The 19,797-nt window shown below is 36.8% G+C and overlaps 2 protein-coding genes, 1 long non-coding RNA gene and 1 pseudogene across 12 annotated transcripts; 3 read left to right on the top strand and 1 right to left on the bottom strand.

The window, feature by feature from the left end:
• The first annotated feature begins 1,138 nt into the window (after positions 1-1,138).
• Positions 1,139-7,724, top strand: LOC112773067 (seed linoleate 9S-lipoxygenase-2-like; annotated as a pseudogene).
• Positions 7,725-9,829: 2,105 nt separating this feature from the next.
• On the bottom strand, positions 9,830-11,022 carry LOC140181625 (uncharacterized). Its single transcript, XR_011876599.1, has 2 exons — positions 10,623-11,022; positions 9,830-10,370 (listed from the first exon to the last, which is right to left on the bottom strand). It is a non-coding gene; the product is annotated as an uncharacterized lncRNA (long non-coding RNA).
• Positions 9,915-18,410, top strand: LOC112773065 (TMV resistance protein N). 10 transcript variants are annotated; one of them, XM_072225725.1, is made up of 8 exons: positions 9,915-10,321; positions 13,086-13,634; positions 13,790-14,672; positions 14,765-14,858; positions 15,611-16,124; positions 16,290-17,375; positions 17,451-17,743; positions 17,854-18,410. In XM_072225725.1, the coding sequence occupies exons 4-6, from the start codon at positions 14,822-14,824 to the stop codon at positions 16,339-16,341; spliced, it is 603 nt and encodes a 200-aa protein (XP_072081826.1). In that variant the 5' UTR covers positions 9,915-10,321; positions 13,086-13,634; positions 13,790-14,672; positions 14,765-14,821; the 3' UTR covers positions 16,342-17,375; positions 17,451-17,743; positions 17,854-18,410. The 10 variants fall into 10 exon arrangements, with proteins under 10 accessions (XP_072081826.1, XP_072081825.1, XP_072081821.1 ...); XM_072225724.1 differs by having other exon boundaries at positions 17,451-18,410; XM_029294767.2 differs by lacking the exons at positions 9,915-10,321; positions 13,086-13,634 and having other exon boundaries at positions 14,099-14,672; positions 15,608-16,124.
• On the top strand, positions 16,416-16,913 carry LOC112772604 (disease resistance protein Roq1-like). Its single transcript, XM_025817570.1, has one exon. The coding sequence runs from the start codon at positions 16,416-16,418 to the stop codon at positions 16,911-16,913; it is 498 nt and encodes a 165-aa protein (XP_025673355.1).
• Positions 18,411-19,797: the final 1,387 nt, after the last annotated feature.

The raw sequence follows: 19,797 nt of genomic DNA, 5'->3' as shown, positions 1-19,797 counted from the left end.
TTTGGTGTTGTTTTTATCACCACCATCACTACCACTATCACCTCTTGTAATTGCTACATAATATAGCCATTAGTTGTCCATCGTGGTTTCTTTTATACACGTCATTACTCTTTTCGCGAATATTCGTCAGAAAATATCTTAGAAACGATCGTTGTTAAGTTCAAGGATAATTTTGGAACAATTTTAAGTTTGGAGATGAATTTAAAGTTCAATTGCAAGTCAGAAACTATTTTAAGATTTAGCTCAATGAAAAATGAAACTTGAAACTTAACTGAGATTTGATTTGGCTACTTAAGTACATATACGACGTGGTTCTAGCATGCCATCAAGAATATTTAGTAGCACATTGTATTGGCGTTAAACTCGTGCCCTATATTTATTATGCGAGATCCGCAGCATAGTTTGTCTAGAACTATTGCACATTGCAGTATTTCCCACGAACAAATATTAAATTAAAAAAAAAAAAAAAAACTTAGAGGACACAGGAAACGCTCTGTTTAATGGTTATGGCAGAGAATTCAGTGTGTTAAAAACCTTAATTTCCCCATCTTAGTAAGGAAAATTCAAATTTACTTATATATACCGGTCAACAACTTTTGACATTGACCCCTGCCTTTTTACTTTTTCTTTTGCCTTGGTACGATTGTAAAGGATTATGAGGAAATATTATGGAGGTTGGTTTTACTTTTTACAAGAGCATGATTTCTGGATACAGCGTTTGAATGATTTCAATCATTCGCGGCTCCAGTTACACGTGCATCACGTAAAATGCAAAACGTAGCAAAGATCATTGTGAAGAGAACACGAAGATCAGCATATTGTCTGTATTCACACAATGAAAAGTTTTATTAAGAAATTCAACAGAGGATAATAAGTTGGGATCATACTGATACTGAGGTCTGAGGCCACCCAAAGAACGGGACAAAATTAACACCCAATATATATATTAAATGTGAATCTCTACGTAAAACAATTTTGCACTATGGGTTGGAAAACAATTCCCAATGAGAAATAGAATTGTTTATTATTGCATGCGTAGGGCATGGCAAGTGCTTCTTATCTTATCCTCTTATGCATCAAGTGTGTTTGACACCTAGCACTTGCATGCATGATCATTTCCCGCCATAAACACCAGTGCCTATCAATCTTGCTTTCCTCATCCTCCTCCTCCTTCTGAAATCTTCATACAGTTCAAACTTCAAAGATGTTTTCAGGGGTAGCCGGAATAATGCTCAACCGAGGCCACAAGATCAAAGGGACTGTGGTCTTGATGCGCAAGAATGTCCTGGACGTTGACACCTTTACTGATATTGCTGCCACCGCCAACATCGGAGGCCTCATTGGCACCGGCATCAACGTCATTGGCTCCACCGTTGACGCCCTCACCGCTTTCTTAGGCCGCAGTGTCTCCCTCCAGCTCATCAGTTCTGTTAGTCTCTGTGATGTGAAAGTACAATATACAAGGGGTATATATAGGTGCCAGAAGAATCAAAGTAATAAAGGTATAAAATCCTACAATTAATACACAGATATACTATAAAAATATAAACGATACTAACTGATCTAAAATGATTCTAATGATTCTCTAATGATTCTCTAATATCCCCCCTCAAACTCAAGTGGGAGCTAAGGATACCAACTTGAGTTTGGATAACAAAATCCGAAAACGAGTCGGGTGATGAGCTTTCGTGAAGATATCAGCAGTCTGATCCAGTGTTCCAACAGCAATGAGACGAACAGCATCAATAAGGATACGTTGCCTAACAAAGTGACAATTAATCTCAATGTGTTTGGTGCGTTCATGAAAGATATCATTATGAGCAATCTGAATAGCACTGCGGTTGTCACAAAAAACATCAGTAGGGGATGACTGAGGAGCACCCAAATCTTTGAGAAGCCAACGAATCGAGATAACCTCAGCAGTGGTGTCAGCGAGGGCACGGTACTCAGCTTCGGTGCTTGAGCGAGCAGTGAACGTTTGCTTCTTAGCACGCCAAGAAACAAACAGTAACCAGTAGTAGAACGACGATAAGTGGGATCACCAGCCCAATCAGCATCGGAGTATGCCTGAAGGGTCAAAGAGGAATGGGCAGAAAAATAAAGGCCATGAAATAAAGTGCCTTTGATGTAGCGAAGAATGCGAAGAACTGTCGCATAGTGAGTAGTACGAGGAGCTGACAAGAACTGGCTAAGTACATGAATGGGATAGGCAATGTCTGGTCGGGTGACAGTTAAGTAGACAAGTCCTCCAACTAGCTGTCAATAGAGAGTAGGATTATCCAAGACAGTGCCATCCATAGGAGTAAATCGAACATTAGGCTCAAGAGGAGTAGACTCAGTGCGACTATCGGTAATTCCGGCTCGAGCAAGGAGATCTGAAGCATATTTAGCTTGAGAGAGATAGATGGCATCATCGGTGGATATAACTTCTAGACTAAGAAAATAGCTGAGAGAACCAAGATCTTTCATCTCAAAAGTATGCTGAAGGGACGCCTTGAGATCAGAGATACCATCAGCATCATCTCCAGTAATGATCATGTCATCAACATACAGAAGTAGAAGAACAACTCCACGTTCACTTTTACGAATAAAGAGAGCATTCTCATGAGGACTGCAAGTGAAACCAAGACCGTATATGGTAGTGTTGAACTTGTCAAACCATTCACGAGGAGCTTGCTTAAGCCCATAGAGTGCCTTGCGAAGTAGACAAACTTTGCCAGAAGGACAAAGATAACCCGGAGGGGGTTTCATATAGACTTTCTGTTTCAAATCTCCATTAAGAAATGCATTCTTCACATCCATCTGACTGAGAGACCATCTTTTGACCGCAACAATGGCAAGAAGAGCTCGAACAGATGTGAGACGAGCAACAGGAGCAAAAGTCTCTTCATAGTCAATACCATACTCTTGCGTACAACCCTGAGCAACCAATCGTGCCTTATAACGGTCAATAGAACCATCAGAGCGAGTCTTGATCTTGTATACCCATCTGCTTCCCACAATTTCCTGATTTGAAGGAGAATCAACCAAGTCCCAAGTGTGTGCCTTTTCAAGTGCCTGTATTTCTTCCTGCATTGCTTGTTGCCAATTTGGATTTGTGGAGGCTTCTCTGAATGACTTAGGTTCATGTTGATGAAGAATAGTAGAAAAGCAATGATAATCAAGAAGATGAGGAGGTGGATTTCTCACCCTGGAACAGCGAGTGGAAGGAGGCGGCATGACGGTAGGAGTAGGAGCGTCGTCCGGTCCAGAATCATCGAGAGATGGAGAAGGCGGAAGAACAGGAGGCTGTGGAGGGTGACTCGAGATAGAATCTGTAGAATCATCACTAGGAAAAAGATCAACATTGGAGTTAGTGAAAAAAGGTGACTGAGTAGGAGGAATAGACTCAAAGGAGGAGAACCGAGAAAACATGTGATGCTCCCAGAAAACAACATGACGAGATATACAAATACGTTTAGAGAGAGGATCCCAACAACGATAACTCTTGTGTTCAGTGCCATAACCAAGGAAACAACACATACGAGCCCGAGGTTCAAGTTTAGTATGTTCATGAGGCTGAAGAAGAACAAAACAGACACAACCAAAAACTCGAAGAGAATTATAATCTGGGGAGGTACGATAAAGACGCTCAAAGGGAGTAACATTACCAAGAACAGAAGAAGGGATTTTATTGATAACATGAACAACAGTAAGAACAGCTTCACCCCAAGTACGCTCAGGACACGAAGAAGAAAGAAGCATTGCACGAACAGAGTCAAGAATGTGACGGTGTTTGTGTTCAACTCGGCCATTTTGTTGAGACGTACCAGGGCAAGAAAACTCAGACAAGGTACCCTGTTCTGCAAGAAAGGTTAAGAGTTTGGAATCACGGTATTCCATAGCATTATCACGGCGAAAACCTTAATGACCTTGGAAAACTGAGTTTTAATCATAGTGGCAAAGTTTATATAAATCTGAGGTAACTCATGGCGATTGGTCATCAAATAAACCCAAGTAAAACGTGAATAATCATCAATGAAAACAACAAAGTATCGAGCTCCTCCCATAGAAGCAGTGGGAGCGGGACCCCAAACATCAGAGTGAACGAGATCAAAAGGAGAGCAAGCAAGAGATGAATTATTGTGAAAAGATAAAGCAGGTTGTTTGACAGTTTGACAAGAAATGCAATCAAAAGATTCATTAGGAACCTGACCCAAAAACCTTGAGACACAAGAGGACGCAATTTTCCTAAGGAGCTGTGGGCAAGACGTTGATGCCATAAGTGAAGGGTAGATGGAGAAGAAGCAGCACATATATTTGGTATAGGAGGAATATAAAGATTCTCGACTTCAAACAACCTTCCAACCTTACGTCCAGTCCCGATGACTTGTCCCGTCCGACGATCCTGTACACGACAACCAGAGAGAGAAAAAGTGACATCAAAACCCAGATCAACAAGTTGACCAACAGAAATAAGATTAAAGCTTAAATTGGGAATAAAATAAGTATCAGGAAGATGAAGAGTCGACTGGGAGATAGAACCCTTGTGTGTTGCATGCAAGAGGGAACCATTAACAGTATTGACAGAAGGTCCATTTGTAGTGGTAGACAGAGACGAGAAGAGATTTCGCGACGGAGACATGTGATTAAAGCATCCCGAGTCAAAATACCATTTAGAATTATCTGGAGGAGTCGAAAGAGCAGCAGGGGTATTACCAGAAAGGGAGAGAAGTCGTTGAAGGAGAGACACAATATCAGATAGAGAGACAGAAGACGAGGTGAGAGGAGCAGAGGTGGTAGATTCAGGAGTAGCATGAACAACAGAAGCAGGCATACGACGTGGTGGGCGAGTAGGACAGGTAGTAAGCAAATGTCCCGAGAGCTTGCAATAATGGCAGAATAGTTGTGAACAATGGTAGCTAATATGACCTTTCTGATGGCATGTGCGACATTCAACAGAAGGACAGACGGAGAAGTGGTGCCCAAAACGGTTACAATTTCGACAGAATTTATCATTTTCATGTGTGGTAGCAAAAACAACTGACTTTTCCATAATAGTAGATATAGAGATCATGAAGAGGAGAGAAAAACTGCAACTTGTAAGCCGAAAATGAGAAAACGGAGGGCAAAATCGGAAAGAGCTCACCAAAAAACCTTAGGAATGGTCCCACTTGTCTGACACGTCAGCGACACGTCAGCGCCACGTCAGCAGGATCGTCAGTGCCACGTCAGCGATGTTACGACACGTGGCAGCACCTGAGAGGCGGAAGGAGACACGCTGGCGACGAGATGGCACGCGGGTCAACCGTCGGGTCGGGTCGGGCGCGCAGGTCGAGCTTGGGCGGGAGAGCAACGGCGTGACACGTGGCAGAAGCGGAGCCGTGGATCTGGAACGCTGATCCAACGGCGCTGGATGCGTCTGGAAGGAGAACGGATGAACGCGGATAGGCAACTTTGGGCGGCGCGTGGCGGCGCGTCCGGCGTCTTCTGGCGATGATTCCGGTGGCGTTGGAAAGCTTGCAACGAGGAGAAGGCGAGGGTAGCAGCGGTGACGAACCAAAGCGTCGTGAAGGACTCGAAAAGTGAGCACAAAGTATTGCCGATGAAACAAGATAAAGGAGCCAGAAACCAAATGTTTCTGAAAAAAAAAACAACCTAAACTCTTAATACCATGTTAGAAACAAGAGACCAAACTAAAGAAAGTGTTTTCTGTTTTATTCTGTGTAATGTGAAAGTACAATATACAAGGGGTATATATAGGTGCCAGAAGAATCAAAGTGATAAAGACATAGAATCCTACAATTAATACACAGATATACTATATAAATATAAACGATACTAACTGATCTAAAATGATTCTAATGATTCTCTAATGATTCTCTAACAAGTTCTACTCAATCCGATGGTAATAATCAATAACGAGAAACTCTTGAGACCTAGCAATTTTTTAAAAAATACGAGTGTAAACTGTATTGTTTTATGCGTATAAATTTTGGTAAATATAAGAGTAAATTATATGCAAAATTTTTGTAAATATGAAAATATGAGTACAAATTATGTGAAGTTGATGGCCGAGAGTCGTTAGATGGAAATTTAGTCAAACTAGTTAAATCATCTAATCGCAATCAATTTCACGTAAAGTCGACTATATCTGAGTTTTCACCATAAATTATTACTGGTAAAAAATAATAATATTTGCTGATCATATAACATTATTCATCATTCTGATACAGAGAATGGCAACGGAAAAGTTGTAAAGGATACATTTCTGGAAGGTATTATTGCGTCGTTACCAACCTTAGGAGCTGGAGAATCTGCATTCAGCATTCATTTTGAATGGGACGATAGCATGGAATCCCTGGTGCATTTTACATCAAGAACTATATGCAAGTTGAGTTTTTCCTCAAGACCTTAACTCTTGAAGATGTTCCAAACCAAGGAACCATCCATTTTGTTTGCAACTCTTGGGTTTACAACTCTAAACTCTACAAATCCCCACGCATTTTCTTCTCCAACAAGGTACCTATCTATTTAATCATCAATTATCAAATTAATTCTTGAACTAATGTAGATAAATGTATGGGGTGCAGCCATATCTTCCAAGTGAAACACCAGCTCCACTTGTTAAGTACAGAGAAGAAGACTTGAAGAATTTAAGAGGTGATGGAAAAGGGGAGCGTCAGGAGCATGAAAGAATTTATGATTATGATGTCTACAATGATTTGGGGAATCCGGATCGGAACGAAAACCATGCTCGCCCCATCCTTGGAGGTTCTACCACTTTCCCTTACCCTCGCAGGGGAAGAACTGGTAGATATCCTGCAAGAAATGGTTGGTATTATTCTTATTCTTGTTATGCATTTTGCTTTTGATTCAAATTTTAATGCCCTGCAATTTGTTAAATAAAGTAGACTATAAAACATTTCAGTACGATACTTGATCGCCACTCAAGAATTGTATTCATCATCAGTCATTTCACTGCATTAAGCTAGCAATTACTAGCTACTTCTCTGAAATTACGTATGATGTCTTCCTCAGTTTCAAAGATATTGAACTAGACATCTTACATTTGGAAGAGAGTTAGAGAAAATAAATACAAAGCTTATGTATATGAATTCAATTTGGTAAAAATAAAGGGGTAGGTGAGAATGATAGCAATTCCAATGAAGGGGATGATGCCAATCCTTTTCATTATTCTCCTGAATTTAAAGAGAGACTCCAACCCAATGATTTTATGGATTGGGTAAGTCTTTTAACCAAAAGCAAGTTGAGACATATATAAGAAGTAATTATCTACTTATATTAAAATATTAATATATATTATATTAAATATGTCAAATTATTCGATCGATATCAAATATTATTTTCGCATAAAAATATTTTTACTTAATAGTCTTTTTCATTTCCTTATCTTAAAATAAACTCGAGTCTTTTTTTTTTACCAAAGATAAGAGACTCGAATCCGTAACCTCCTAATTGAATATGGGGAGACTATGCCTTGCGCGACAATAAAATAGATATAATATTAATTTAAAATTTAATAATTATAAAATTAAATGATGTATTCATAAATTAGATTTTAAATAAAATTACAAAAATACTTAATTTAAATTTATTTATTCAATTTCATATTATTATTTTTATTCTTTTGAATAGTCACTATAATTTATTTTTTTTAAAATTATATCTAAATACTATAGTATAAAAAGATTAAAAATAAGTTCTATTAAGAGGCTATTTTGAACTCTGTTTAATATAGTATAAAAATTCAATTTTTTTAGAATAGTTATTATATGAATATAAATGGATATTTCAAAATTAGAGATATATATTTAGATTTAGATGTATACATATCTATGTTATTTCTTTTTCTTTTTTTTTTTGAAATAAAGAGAGTTCAACGCAATACAGTGGAGCAATGAGGGAAAACTACAAGCAGCAACTCACTACCCAACACCAACCCACCCCTAGTCATCTTCGACATGGCCATCAACAACTAAAGGGGTCACCACCACTCCAATCCTTAGAAACCTTAAACGACCTGGTCTCTACCATACTTGAGGCCTGATCTCGGAAGAGCCCCGCATTCCTTTCTAGCCAGATTGTCCAGATAATAGCAAAGAACTCAATGAACCAACTCTTTCTGTCATCCTTCCTTACTGATAATTGCGTCCAGCTTTCAAAGTGTTGTTTTAGCGTATCTGGAGTGCTCCACTAGTCCACTCCCTTCCAAAGGCACGCAGCCACGCACACCACACCTACCAAGTGATTTCACACCCAAGAAACAAGTGAAAAGTAGTTTTCACATACTTACAACAGAAAACACACATATTGTCGTTCTGGTTAATAACATGTAATCGACACAGTCTATCCTTGGTATTCACTCTGCCTATCAACACAAACCAAGAAAACAGCTCAATTTTCGGTGGGACGAACCCTTTCTAAACAACACTAGTGAAACTATAACTTGTAATTTTTTTCGATAGGACTTCCACCTACACCACCTGCACAAAAAAATTAGTTGAATAAACACCATTTTTTTTATTTATGATTGTTAAAGTAACAATTATAGTTACTGTTAATATATAAAAGATAATTGTAAAATTTAATTATCCTTATTAATGTCAATAACACTAATTCATTACATAATAAAATGATTAAAATGATTGAATATAAAAGACAATTGTAAAATTTAATTACCCTTATTAATGTCAATAACACTAATTTATTACATAATAAAAGGATTGAGAAGTATTTTAATTAGAAATGAAAGGATTAAAAGATAATTTTGTCACTTAAGCTGACATGTCATTATGGTAGAGAATTATGCTAAAAATTTGACTAAATCCCTATAATGGTCATTCAGATTCAGCCCGTGTACTGATTTAGCCCCTGAGATTCCAATTGCACTATTTATGTCCTCCAGATTGCGCTCCGGGCAACATAATGGTCCTTTGGTGAATTTCCGGCGTGACTCAGCGATGGCGTTGCTTGTGTGGCATAGCCACTGCCACGTTAGACGTCAGAGTGTACGTGGATTGTATTGTAAAATTCCCCAATGTAGTCCCTGTCTTCATTTTTAAACCCTAAAACTTTGTTGGCCTCTCCTCAATCTGGTTCTCTCCATCAACGTCTCCTTCTGCATCAACGTCTTCATTGAATTGATGTTTTTTATTCTAAAAATCCTTTCAAACATGAATCATTATCATAAAAACAGGAATCAGTAGTCAGAAAGAAGTATTAGCTCTAATCAAAACCACTGAGCTGGTTCATAGCAAAAGCATACATAGTTATTCCCAATCTCGGAGAAAAAATGAACATGCATAATTGAGAAATGAGTCTTACTGTTAGGTGCAAGTGTTAAATGTTGATGGAATTTTAGTCCTGCAACTGAGGGTTACAGCTTCTTACTCATTCATTAATGCCTTTGTGATGTGGAAGAAGAGGGTCATGGGAGATTTTCGTATTTTCTTTCAAATAATCTCTTGTAAAAGTATAGTTACATTCTTAGTAATAAAATTCAAATATCAATGCTTCGATTGGAATTAGGGATGAAAAAAGTATTTAAATTAGTGATTTTGAATCCCTCGTTTATTATAAGGGGCAAGGAGATATTTTTTGGAGGAAAGCTTAACCCAACTTTAAGATTACAAGATATATCTGTAGTTTCATTTTATTTAAATAATATATAAAACTATTTTAGAAAATACCTTTCAAATTAACTAAGAAAAAGAAAAAAGAAAAGCACATTTATCTTGTATCTTTTTGTCTACTCTAGCCTCTAGGTTTTATGCCTAAAATAAAAAACTCAGCCCAATACAAACAAAAGTGTAGTTGAACTTGAAAGTTGAAACCATAAGAAACTGATGGCAAGATTTAGCTAACAAAAAAAATATACCTCCATGATCCATTACCATAGCTAAAGGTACAAGAAGACTAGTTTGCATGGCAAAGATATAAAATCTAATCCTTAATCTCTAACTATTAGAACCATTTCTACTGTTCTTGAATAAGGGATAATAGAATGACTATGTCCTAAATTAAACTCTAGACTCAACACAAACTAAAGGGTAATTGGTGCAGTTCCTAAATTCTATGCTAATGTTTATGTTGTTGCTGTGGTGGTTGTGGCTGCTGAAACTGTTGCAAATGCTGAGGTTGATGGTTTTGGAATAGCTGCTGTTGATGCCGTTGCTTCCGTGAGCGAATTTGGAGTTGTTGTAACTGCTGGGCAGCTAAAATGGTGTGCATCGACTGATTTTTGGATTGGAATTGTTGTTCTCCTCCAACTGATGAAGCAAAGTTCATAGGTGCTCCTCCATTTGGCAAAGCTTGTCCGGTAAGGACTCTCAAATGCTGAATTTCCTCTTTTAATGCATCGTTAAGCGCTACATACGAAAATATAAATGAATTGATTCTTATAGCAACTGAGATATAAGATCAGATTCAAGATCAACTACCTTGGCACATTCAAAATTCAAATTTGACTTTCATGGAATGGTTTCTAAAGTGAAGACAATAGTATAACAAGTGTATCAACTTCAACAAAATTCCAATTTCCAAGTAGTAATACACAATACATCAAAATGTGCCATAATAAGTTAAGAAACATTATAAGGTTGTTTACAGCATGAGCTTACCATCTTGCAAGTGAACTTGTTGCTCTATCGATTGCACCCGCACTTTCAGCTCATTGTTTTCGGCATTCAATCCACCTGTATCCCTCTCCTCATAAGATACCAAAATGAATTGATTATTTTTCCTCCAAAAGAGCTTTTCAAACAGAAAGCGACATAGTAAATAATGACAATACACACCACTGAGAAGATAGAAGTTTAAACATATATAAATCACAGTCGCAAGTTGATACAAGTGGAGTAAAGTAGAAAATACTGTAAAATCAGATACAGATGATTAGCTAATACACATCTGCAAGATAGTTAATTGTGCAGACAAGGATGTTGCTTCTGATTGCAATGTTTGTACCCTCTTTTCAAGCTTGGTGATGTAGCGCATCTTCCTTTCTTTTGACCTAGCAGCAGACTGTCTATTTGCCCATAACTTCTTTCTGACTACTCATTCCTATTTTTATGATAATGATTCATGTTTGAAAGGATTTTTAGAATAAAAAATATCAATTCAATGAAGACGTTGATGCAGAAGGAGACGTTGATGGAGAGAACCAGATTGAGGGGAGGCCAACGAACTTTTAGGGTTTAAAAATGAAGACATGGACTACATTGGAGAATTTTACAATACAATCCATGTTATCTTTACACTCTGACGTCCAACGTGGCAGTGGCTACGCCACATAAGCAAGCCGTCGCTGAGTCACGCAGGAAATTCACCAAAGGACCATTATGTTGTCCGGAGCGCAATCTGGAGGACATAAATAGTGCAATTGGAATCTTAGGGGCTAAATCAGTGCACGGACTGAATCTGGGAGACCATTACTGAGATTTAGTCCTAAAAATTTAAAAAGTTAAGAATGAATGTAGAGGCTATCTTTAGCTGTGTTTTAAACTTTAACACATAGATAATAGAAGGAAAGAGTAAAAGATTAACTAGAGCAGAAAAATTTACATACCTGGACACCATCCCAAAGCTTTTCCAACCTGCTATCCATCACCAAAAGTTTGGAAAAATTTCAAGTGTACTAAAACATCAGTGTTCCAGTTGTTTTAACAGTTAATTTTAATTAATATATATTTTATATAATTTTTTATAATTCAAATCAACGGTTAAAATAACTGAAATATTGGTGTTTTCGGTATACTTGAAACTCTTCCCATAAGTTTAACAAGGTTTTCAGTACAAAAAGATGATGGCAAAGATTTCAAATGGCACACGCATTCCATTCAAAAAGTCTCAACTCTTCTGAAAGAGACTCAATACCTTGAGGAACACGCAACAGACATTCCCCGTACCTCGTCCAAGAACAACTAATTCTCAAAAACTGAATTTCCCACTCTTCTTTGCTTCTTCCATAAACTTTTAAAGCCAATGGATTGCCATTAGCATAGTTAACCAGCTTGATGGTTAGCTCAGCATGAGCTTGGTCTCTTTCAATGTCATGGTTTTGTTTGAAGGCATTCAAATTAAAAAGCTTGAGAGATTCATCATCATTCAATGGCTTAACCTCATGTATGTGATCAACTTGTTTAACAAGTAATACATGTTTATCCCTAGTTGTTACTCAAATCCTCTCCCACATAAATCTTGCAATTGGTCTGGATCATTGACATCATCAAGAACAAGAAGAATTCCCTTTCGACTAAGTCTTCTTTTGGCAAAATTGGTTATTCCATCAGGCATGATAAAAGGGTCTACATGTTTTTCCTCTAGTAGTTTAGAAAGAAGCTCTTTCTTCAAATGAGTCATGCCATATCTCTGAACTCTCTCCCTTACATTCTCCAAAAAAATATATACCTTGAAATTCTTGCTGAAAATCTTACTTGCAAGAGTTGTTTTACCTTTTGGATCATGAGTTCTAACAAATTCTTTTGGATCACATTGGTATGCTTGGTTCAACCTTTGCAACACACGTTTCACAATTTCTTCAATGAATTCAGCATCATTCCTGTGCATCCAAGCACCATGTAGAAGAAGCATAGTCTTGGGAGAATATGATCAAAGAGATTTGAGATTGTTCAATGGCTGTGAGGAGTGAGTGTGATATTTCAGTTCCTTCCCTCAGCATGTAATCTACATATGTTTCAATTTGCTTTTGATTGAAAGCCTTAGCCAAATGGCTAAGAACACATCATAAGTAATGGAAGGAAAAGAAGCCATTTTAGTTTCTTCTGCAATGAATAATAATGGTAATTGGATGCTGCAATATCATTATTTCTTAATTTCTCATACAAATTGATAAAAACTACTCCAAATAAGCTCAAATTTAGCACAACATTTTCTTACCAACTACATTTAAATATATCATCATTTTTGGTATTTTCATTTTAATTAATTTTTTCTTTAATTATTTGCAAACAATAAATTTTTACAGAAGTAGTAGTGAGCATTACTATCTACTATTCAATCATAATCCCCATAAGTACCCATAAATTTTTCTGTTTTGGTAACAACATATTATTTGGACGCAGGTTTCGGGGTCAGGGAAGAAACAGAGCAAGTTAAGGAATGCTGAGACCAATAGCAACACCACCACACCTACCGTCGCCTCTTCATCTCCGCCGCCAGATCCCTCCCTCCCCCCGCCACCACCAACACTCACACTCACCCCAATCCCCAACTCCCAATACCACCGCCTCCTCAACTTTCTCAAGACGCATCTTTCCCCACCTTTCACCCCGGAATCTCTCCTCCATTTCCTCAAATCCAAGCTCCATCACCACCCTTCCTTTTCCCACTACGACTTTCACGTCTTCACCTGGGCCTCCTTCGTCGACTCTTTCCGCCACACCCACTCCACTTTCCATTGGATGGCCCAAACCCTAGCTCTCTCCCACCGCGTCCACCACCTCCGCGTCCTCCTCGATTTCATCGCCTCCAACCCTTGTCCCTGCTCCGACTTCATCTTCTCCTGCCCCACACCGAATCCATCTTCCGCTTCGCCATCCACGCTTACTGCAAAGCCGGCAAATTGGACGAAGCTGTCTCCTCGTTCCGTTCCATGTGCAGGTTGATCGACGGTAGGCCTAATGTTGCAGTTTGTAATATCATAATTCATGGATTTTGTGAAATGGGGCATGCTTGATAGGGCTCTCGAGTTTTATGATGAGATTGTTAGGGTTAGGGTTAGGCCTGATCTGTTCACTTTTAACATTTTGATCAGTGGTTATTGTAGGAATTTGAAGTTTGGGTTGGCATTGGAGATGTTCAAGGAGATGAGAAAGATGGGCTGTGAGCCAAATGTGGTTACTTTCAACACTTTGATTAAGAAGATGTTTAGGGAGGGAAAGGTTGAAGAAGGGATTGGGATGGCTCATGAGATGATTGACTTGGGTTGCGAGTTCTCCAATGTCACTTTTGAGATTCTGGTTCGCGGGCTTGGCGAGAAAGGAAAGGTTTTGCAGGCATGTGAGCTGTTACTTGATTTCTCCAAAAGGGGAGTTTTGCCTAAAGGGTATGATTATTTTGATTTGGTCGATGCTCTGTGTGGGAATGGAGATGTTGATAGAGCACTGGGGCTAATTTATGAGTTGTGGGAGAAAGGATGTGTGCCGAGCTTGATTGCTTGCATTGTGATGATTGATGGGTTGAGAAGCTCAAGGAAGACTAAAGAAGCTTGGAGATTGGTGGAAAAGATGCTTAAAGAGGGTATGATACCAGATGTTATTACTTTCAATTGTGTGCTTCAGGATATTTGCAAGGTGCGACAAACAGAGGAAGCAAATAAATTAAGATTACTTGCTTTTAGCAAGGGTTTGGAACCGGATGACGTGACATATAAAATTTTGGTTAATGGATACACAGGAGAGGGCCAGAAAATAGAGGGAGAGTCAGTGGTGAATGAGATGTTGGATAGGGGATTCCTACCTGATCTTGCTTCATATAATGAATTGATGAATGCGCTATCCACTTGTCAACGACACTCCACCCACCATCAGGCTAATAAACTTGACCACACATAATACAAGTGTTCAAGGTTTAATTATAATTGAAGCCTAGGATAAGTGATTTATGGATGATTCAGAGCTCAATATGAAAAACCTTCAGATGATTATATTGTAAGATTATAGATTTAAATAGGATTGTATCAAAATTTGAAGCCTTACTTTCATGAAATATCAGTTGATCTTTGGTTGTTTCTCATGCACAGGTTATTTCGGGGCTTACACTGCAATGTCTAGTGCATCCTCCATGCTGACTTCTTTCAATGAGACCTGGGTGTGGTGAAAATGTAGCTGGATTCTGTAAGCTCCTTGATCAGTCATCTTCCGCTAATATGTTTTCAACATTTTATATATAGAAAGTTAGAAACAAAACAGAAAAAGTATCGAGATCTATGTATAGTTGTATACTACTAGAATTTCGTTTGTTAAAAGTGTAGTCGCTTCAGTTTGTATAAGGCACCTTCAATGGCTTACAACAAATGTATCAAGTGATATAGGCAAGAGCCAAGGAATGTCTTGGCAATGTAATTTTTGTTTCTACTTAAAACACCTAATATGTGCATATATGCATGTGTTTCCGACTGACATTTTAGATTGATCAAGTTTTGCAATTTTATTTTATGAAGCTCCTGAAGAATGATGCATGATGAATCAATTTAACTTTATCTTAAACAAACTTGATCAATTATCCAACAAGTTAAAATAGGACTATTGGTTACTAGTAACAGTTATTGTTAAAATGGGAGTACTGGTTACTGTGAAGTGTGAACATAAAAGATACTGTTATACAAATAATGAGTACATCAGCATGATTTTACTTTGTCAATTTTTTAAAGGGCGTAACGCAATGTATCTAAAGTCTAAACAAACATCACTCTACTCACACTGCTACAATCTCCTCCAGCCTCAGCCTCTGTTCTGATCTTCATCATTTGTCTCCAACTTAATTAGATTGTACACAATTTTATTGTTACAATTTTCATTCGATTTCTCCTTAGTTTCTTGTCTCACCTAGGTCCTGTCATTTATATGTATGTTTGTTGATGAAGCAGATACTTGTGTGATCTTCGATCATTTTTGCAAGGAAGAGGATATGGCTGCGCATGCTTCTTCTGAGATTATTAAGTATGATGTCTTCCTCAGCTTCAGAGGCACAGACACTCGCCGTGGTTTTCTCAGCCATCTGCGCAAGGCTTTAGAGGACAAGCACATCAAGACATACGTGGATTACATGCTCAGAGAAGGAATTGAAATATTGCACTCACTCCTTGCAGCCATTGAACAATCAGAAATTGCTTTGATCATATTCTGCCAGGATTATGCATCTTCCCAATGGTGTTTGGAAGAACTAGCCAAAATATTGGAATGCAGGAAACAAAATGGTCAAATTATAATACCTATTTTCCATAATGTAGACCCATCATGGGTGCGCCGCCAAAAGGAAAGTTATCACCATGCGCTTGCTAATCATGAGGTGAGGTTTGCAGACAGGGTGCAAATCTGGAGAGATGCTCTCAAGGAAGCTGCCAACTTGTCTGGATTCCATTCACCGTCATCAAGCTTCAGGTCAGTGTTTCTTTTTCATAGATTATTTTGTTTCTTCTGCTACACTATTAGATTAGGGTATATTTTGATAAATGAGACTTTAATGGAAGGGATAAATACATTCTCTCATTAAACTAAACAATACAACAACAATACTAATAAGTTTGCCTCTTATACATTATGCAGGAACGATGCTGACCTTGTTGATGAAATTGTCAAAGTGTCTTACAAAGGTTAAACCAATCACCCCAAGGTGATTTGCAGGGTCTTGTTGGAATTCATGGACCAATTGAAAAGCTAGTATCGTTGTGCATGGAATCTGAAGCTGTTATTGTTGGCCTTTGGGGCATGGGCGGCGTTGGTAAGACAACTCTTGCGACTGCAGTTTTCAATAGATTGTGTGATGGATTTGAAGGATTTTGCTTTTTGAACAATGTAAGAGAAAGAGCTGAGAAATATGGTATAGATCATTTGAAGACAGAACTTCTTTCCAAACTGCTAAAGGAAGAAGATGCAAGTCCCTTTGTCACGCCTGGTGGGATAACTAATTTTGCCAAGAAAAGACTTAGTCGAACAAAGGTTCTTGTTGTTCTTGATGATGTCAATGATTCAGATCAAATGGAAGATTTATCTGGAGGACATACATGGTTTGAGGCAAGTAGCAGAATCATAGTGACAACAAGAGATAAGTATGTTCTTGCTACAGCTGATGCAGATCATATACATGAAGTTAAGACATTGAATCCTGATGAATCTCTTTGGCTTTTCAACTTGAATGCCTTTAAGCAAAACTGCGTTATAAAAGCATAACAAGTTGAGTTATCCAAGAGGGTGCTTAATTATTGCAAAGGCCTCCCTTTAGCATTAAAAATCTTGGGTTCCTTCCTTAAAGGGAAAAACTCAACAAGATTGGGAAAGTGAACTGGCCAAACTTGAAAAGATGCCTGATGAAAAAATCCAAAGTATATTGCGATTGAGTTAGATCGTAATGATTGGAATATATTTTTGGAACTTGCATGTTTCTTTGATACAAATACAGAAGAAGAGCAGATAAAATCTCTTCTTGATTGCTGTGGATACACAACTACTATCGGGTTGACAAATCTTTCTAATAAAGCTCTTATTTCCATTTCAAACAATTGTGTGTCAATGCATGACTTAATTCGAGAAATGGGTCGTGAAATTGTTCGCGAAGAATGTCTAGATGATCCAGGAAAACGCAGTAGACTATGGGATTCTTGTGATACCTATATAGTACTGAAATACAGTAAGGTAAGTGCAAGATTACCCAGATTGTAATTTTGTCCCATTTTGATATATATTACTTTTGACATACATACTATGCAGGGAACTCAAGCTATTCAAAGTATCACTTTAAACATGTATGAAATTGATACGATAAGGTTGCACCCTGAGACATTTGAAAGAATGCCAAAACTGAAGCTTGTTAGATTTCATGCACCCGATTTCTGAAGAAAGTTGTGTGCTCCAGAAGATATTACATCCCTGCCAAAGAAGTTAAGCTACTTTCATTGGGATGAGTTTCCTTTGAAATCTTTGCCGTCTTCTTTTGGTGTTGAGAGAATTGTTGAAATCATAATGCCCAATAGTGGATTCAAACGCTTTGGGAAGGTGAACAGGTATGGAAAGAGACAACATTGTTCTTCATTTATAATTCCAACAAGATTGTGAAATTATTTTGATGCCATACACATGCATGTATACCTACCTTTTAATGAGTTAATTTCAGAATCTTGTAAGTCTAAGGAAAGTGGATCTAGATGGTTCGTCAAGCCTAATGGAGCTCCCAGATTTATCAAAAGCTTCAAATCTTAGAGAAGTGAGTATCTCTGGTTGCAAGAGTCTGCGTCAAGTTCCTCCATCTGCTGTGTGTTCCCAGAAGCTGAAATACCTGAAAGTGAGCAACTGTGAGAGCCTTGAAAGGAAGAATTTCCTTTCTGCCCCCACTCCCCACAACACCCACTTCGCCCTTTTTGTGCATACGAGGGATTAGGGCAGACAAATTTGAAGGATTGGGAGAGGAAACGAAACGGCGTCGTTTTCGTCTCCAGGGACTTATATGTCTTGTTACGAAATGCTCCATGCCACCTGGCCTCCTTTACGGCCAGCTCAGCGCCAACTCTGTCAGTTCAGCTTTTTCCGTCTAGTGCAAACGGCTGAATTCAACGGAAGGACATAAATGTCCACGTTTTTAAGGTGTGAGGGACTTTAATGTATTTTCCATTCCTTGAGGACGAAAATGTCCGCGAAAAAAAGGTCAAGGACCTATTTGTCCTTTACTCAAAAGATAATTTAAGAACAATTAAAGATAAAAAAATAAAATAAATAAATACATAAATAAATAAATAAATAATGATAATATTCAAAATAATTTTCTAAAAATTATATAAATTAATGAGTTTAACTATTATATATATTTAAAATAATTCTATACATCTAAATTTTTTTGTTAATCAAGTTTAACTAAGTTAGTCTAATATAACAAGAATTAGTTATAATTAATATTATTCTAAATCTTGTTAAATAACTTAGTTGGACTTTATTCATAAAAAGATTTAAATATGGATCATTACTTATATGTTTATACATATATTATGCTAGTCAAACCCTAAATTAATTTAGTTTATAAAATATATTAACCTGAGTTAAATTAGTACTTTTATTAATATTTTGTTATTGGCTAATACATTTTATCTTAACATGAATGAACACGAGCAATTTTGCCTGAGTTTGTTTAAATACGAACACCATTAATTATAGTTATCATAACTTAAGCTATAAGTTAAGCTATAAGTTATACGAGACATGTAATAGCTCATTCATCTTACCTTGCAAAATCTTCATAAATTCTACAAATGTAACTTAGGATTAAAGTAGACATATATAATTTTATGGATTTGGTTTTGATGGATTCAAAATGATTAGACTATTAAATAATCTTAATATTAGAATATATTTTTTAATATTTTAATAATTATTAAATAATTTTTATTTAATTTTATTTATTAATTAATCTTTCATATATTATTTAATTTTAAAATTTATTTTATATTTTATAAATTATTATTTTATCTTAAAAATTTTATTTTTAAATTTTATAAATATTTATCTTCAATCTCTTTTCTAATTTTATTTTGATTTAGAAATTCTAATTTTATCTTTTTCAATTTTAAGATTACTAATTTCATAATCTATCATCAATTTATTTTTTAATTATCTAGTTTTATAATTGTAATCATTTATGAATTTTCTTTCATTGTGACTATCAATTTTGTTACAACGACGACCATGTTTATGAATAGGCAGATATGCGATCATCACAGTTGCATAAATCACAATCTGGCAAAAATTCAATCGATTTTTATATTGAAGTAATTAATTGGTTAGTGAACAGAAGTCCTTTACCGTTTACAATGTTCAAAAAATTAATCAATTTTTATATTTAGTTAATCAATTGGTTAGTGAAATTTTTTTTTTTTGCAATTGTTCGTAAAACAATAGATTTTATTTTATTCAAAAAATCGATTGATTAGTGAAAAAATATATTTTTTTACCGCAATCGATTGTTTTACTTTTTTATCCAATTGATTGTTTGAGAGGGATCTAATTAATTGGTTGAATTATCCAATTAATTAATTAAAAAATAATTAATTATACATACTCGGACTTTTTT

Source organism: Arachis hypogaea, chromosome 18 (genome assembly GCF_003086295.3).
Source record: "Arachis hypogaea cultivar Tifrunner chromosome 18, arahy.Tifrunner.gnm2.J5K5, whole genome shotgun sequence".
NCBI lineage: Eukaryota > Viridiplantae > Streptophyta > Magnoliopsida > Fabales > Fabaceae > Arachis > Arachis hypogaea.
Note: the sequence above shows the minus strand (reverse complement) of the source record. Positions and strands in the feature narration are given on the sequence as shown.

Coding starts and splice junctions, on each gene's coding strand:
- LOC112773065 (XM_072225720.1), top strand. CDS start 13,671: ATGGATTTTGTGAAATGGGGCATGCTTGATAGGGCTCTCGAGTTTTAT.
- LOC112772604 (XM_025817570.1), top strand. CDS start 16,416: ATGGAATCTGAAGCTGTTATTGTTGGCCTTTGGGGCATGGGCGGCGTT.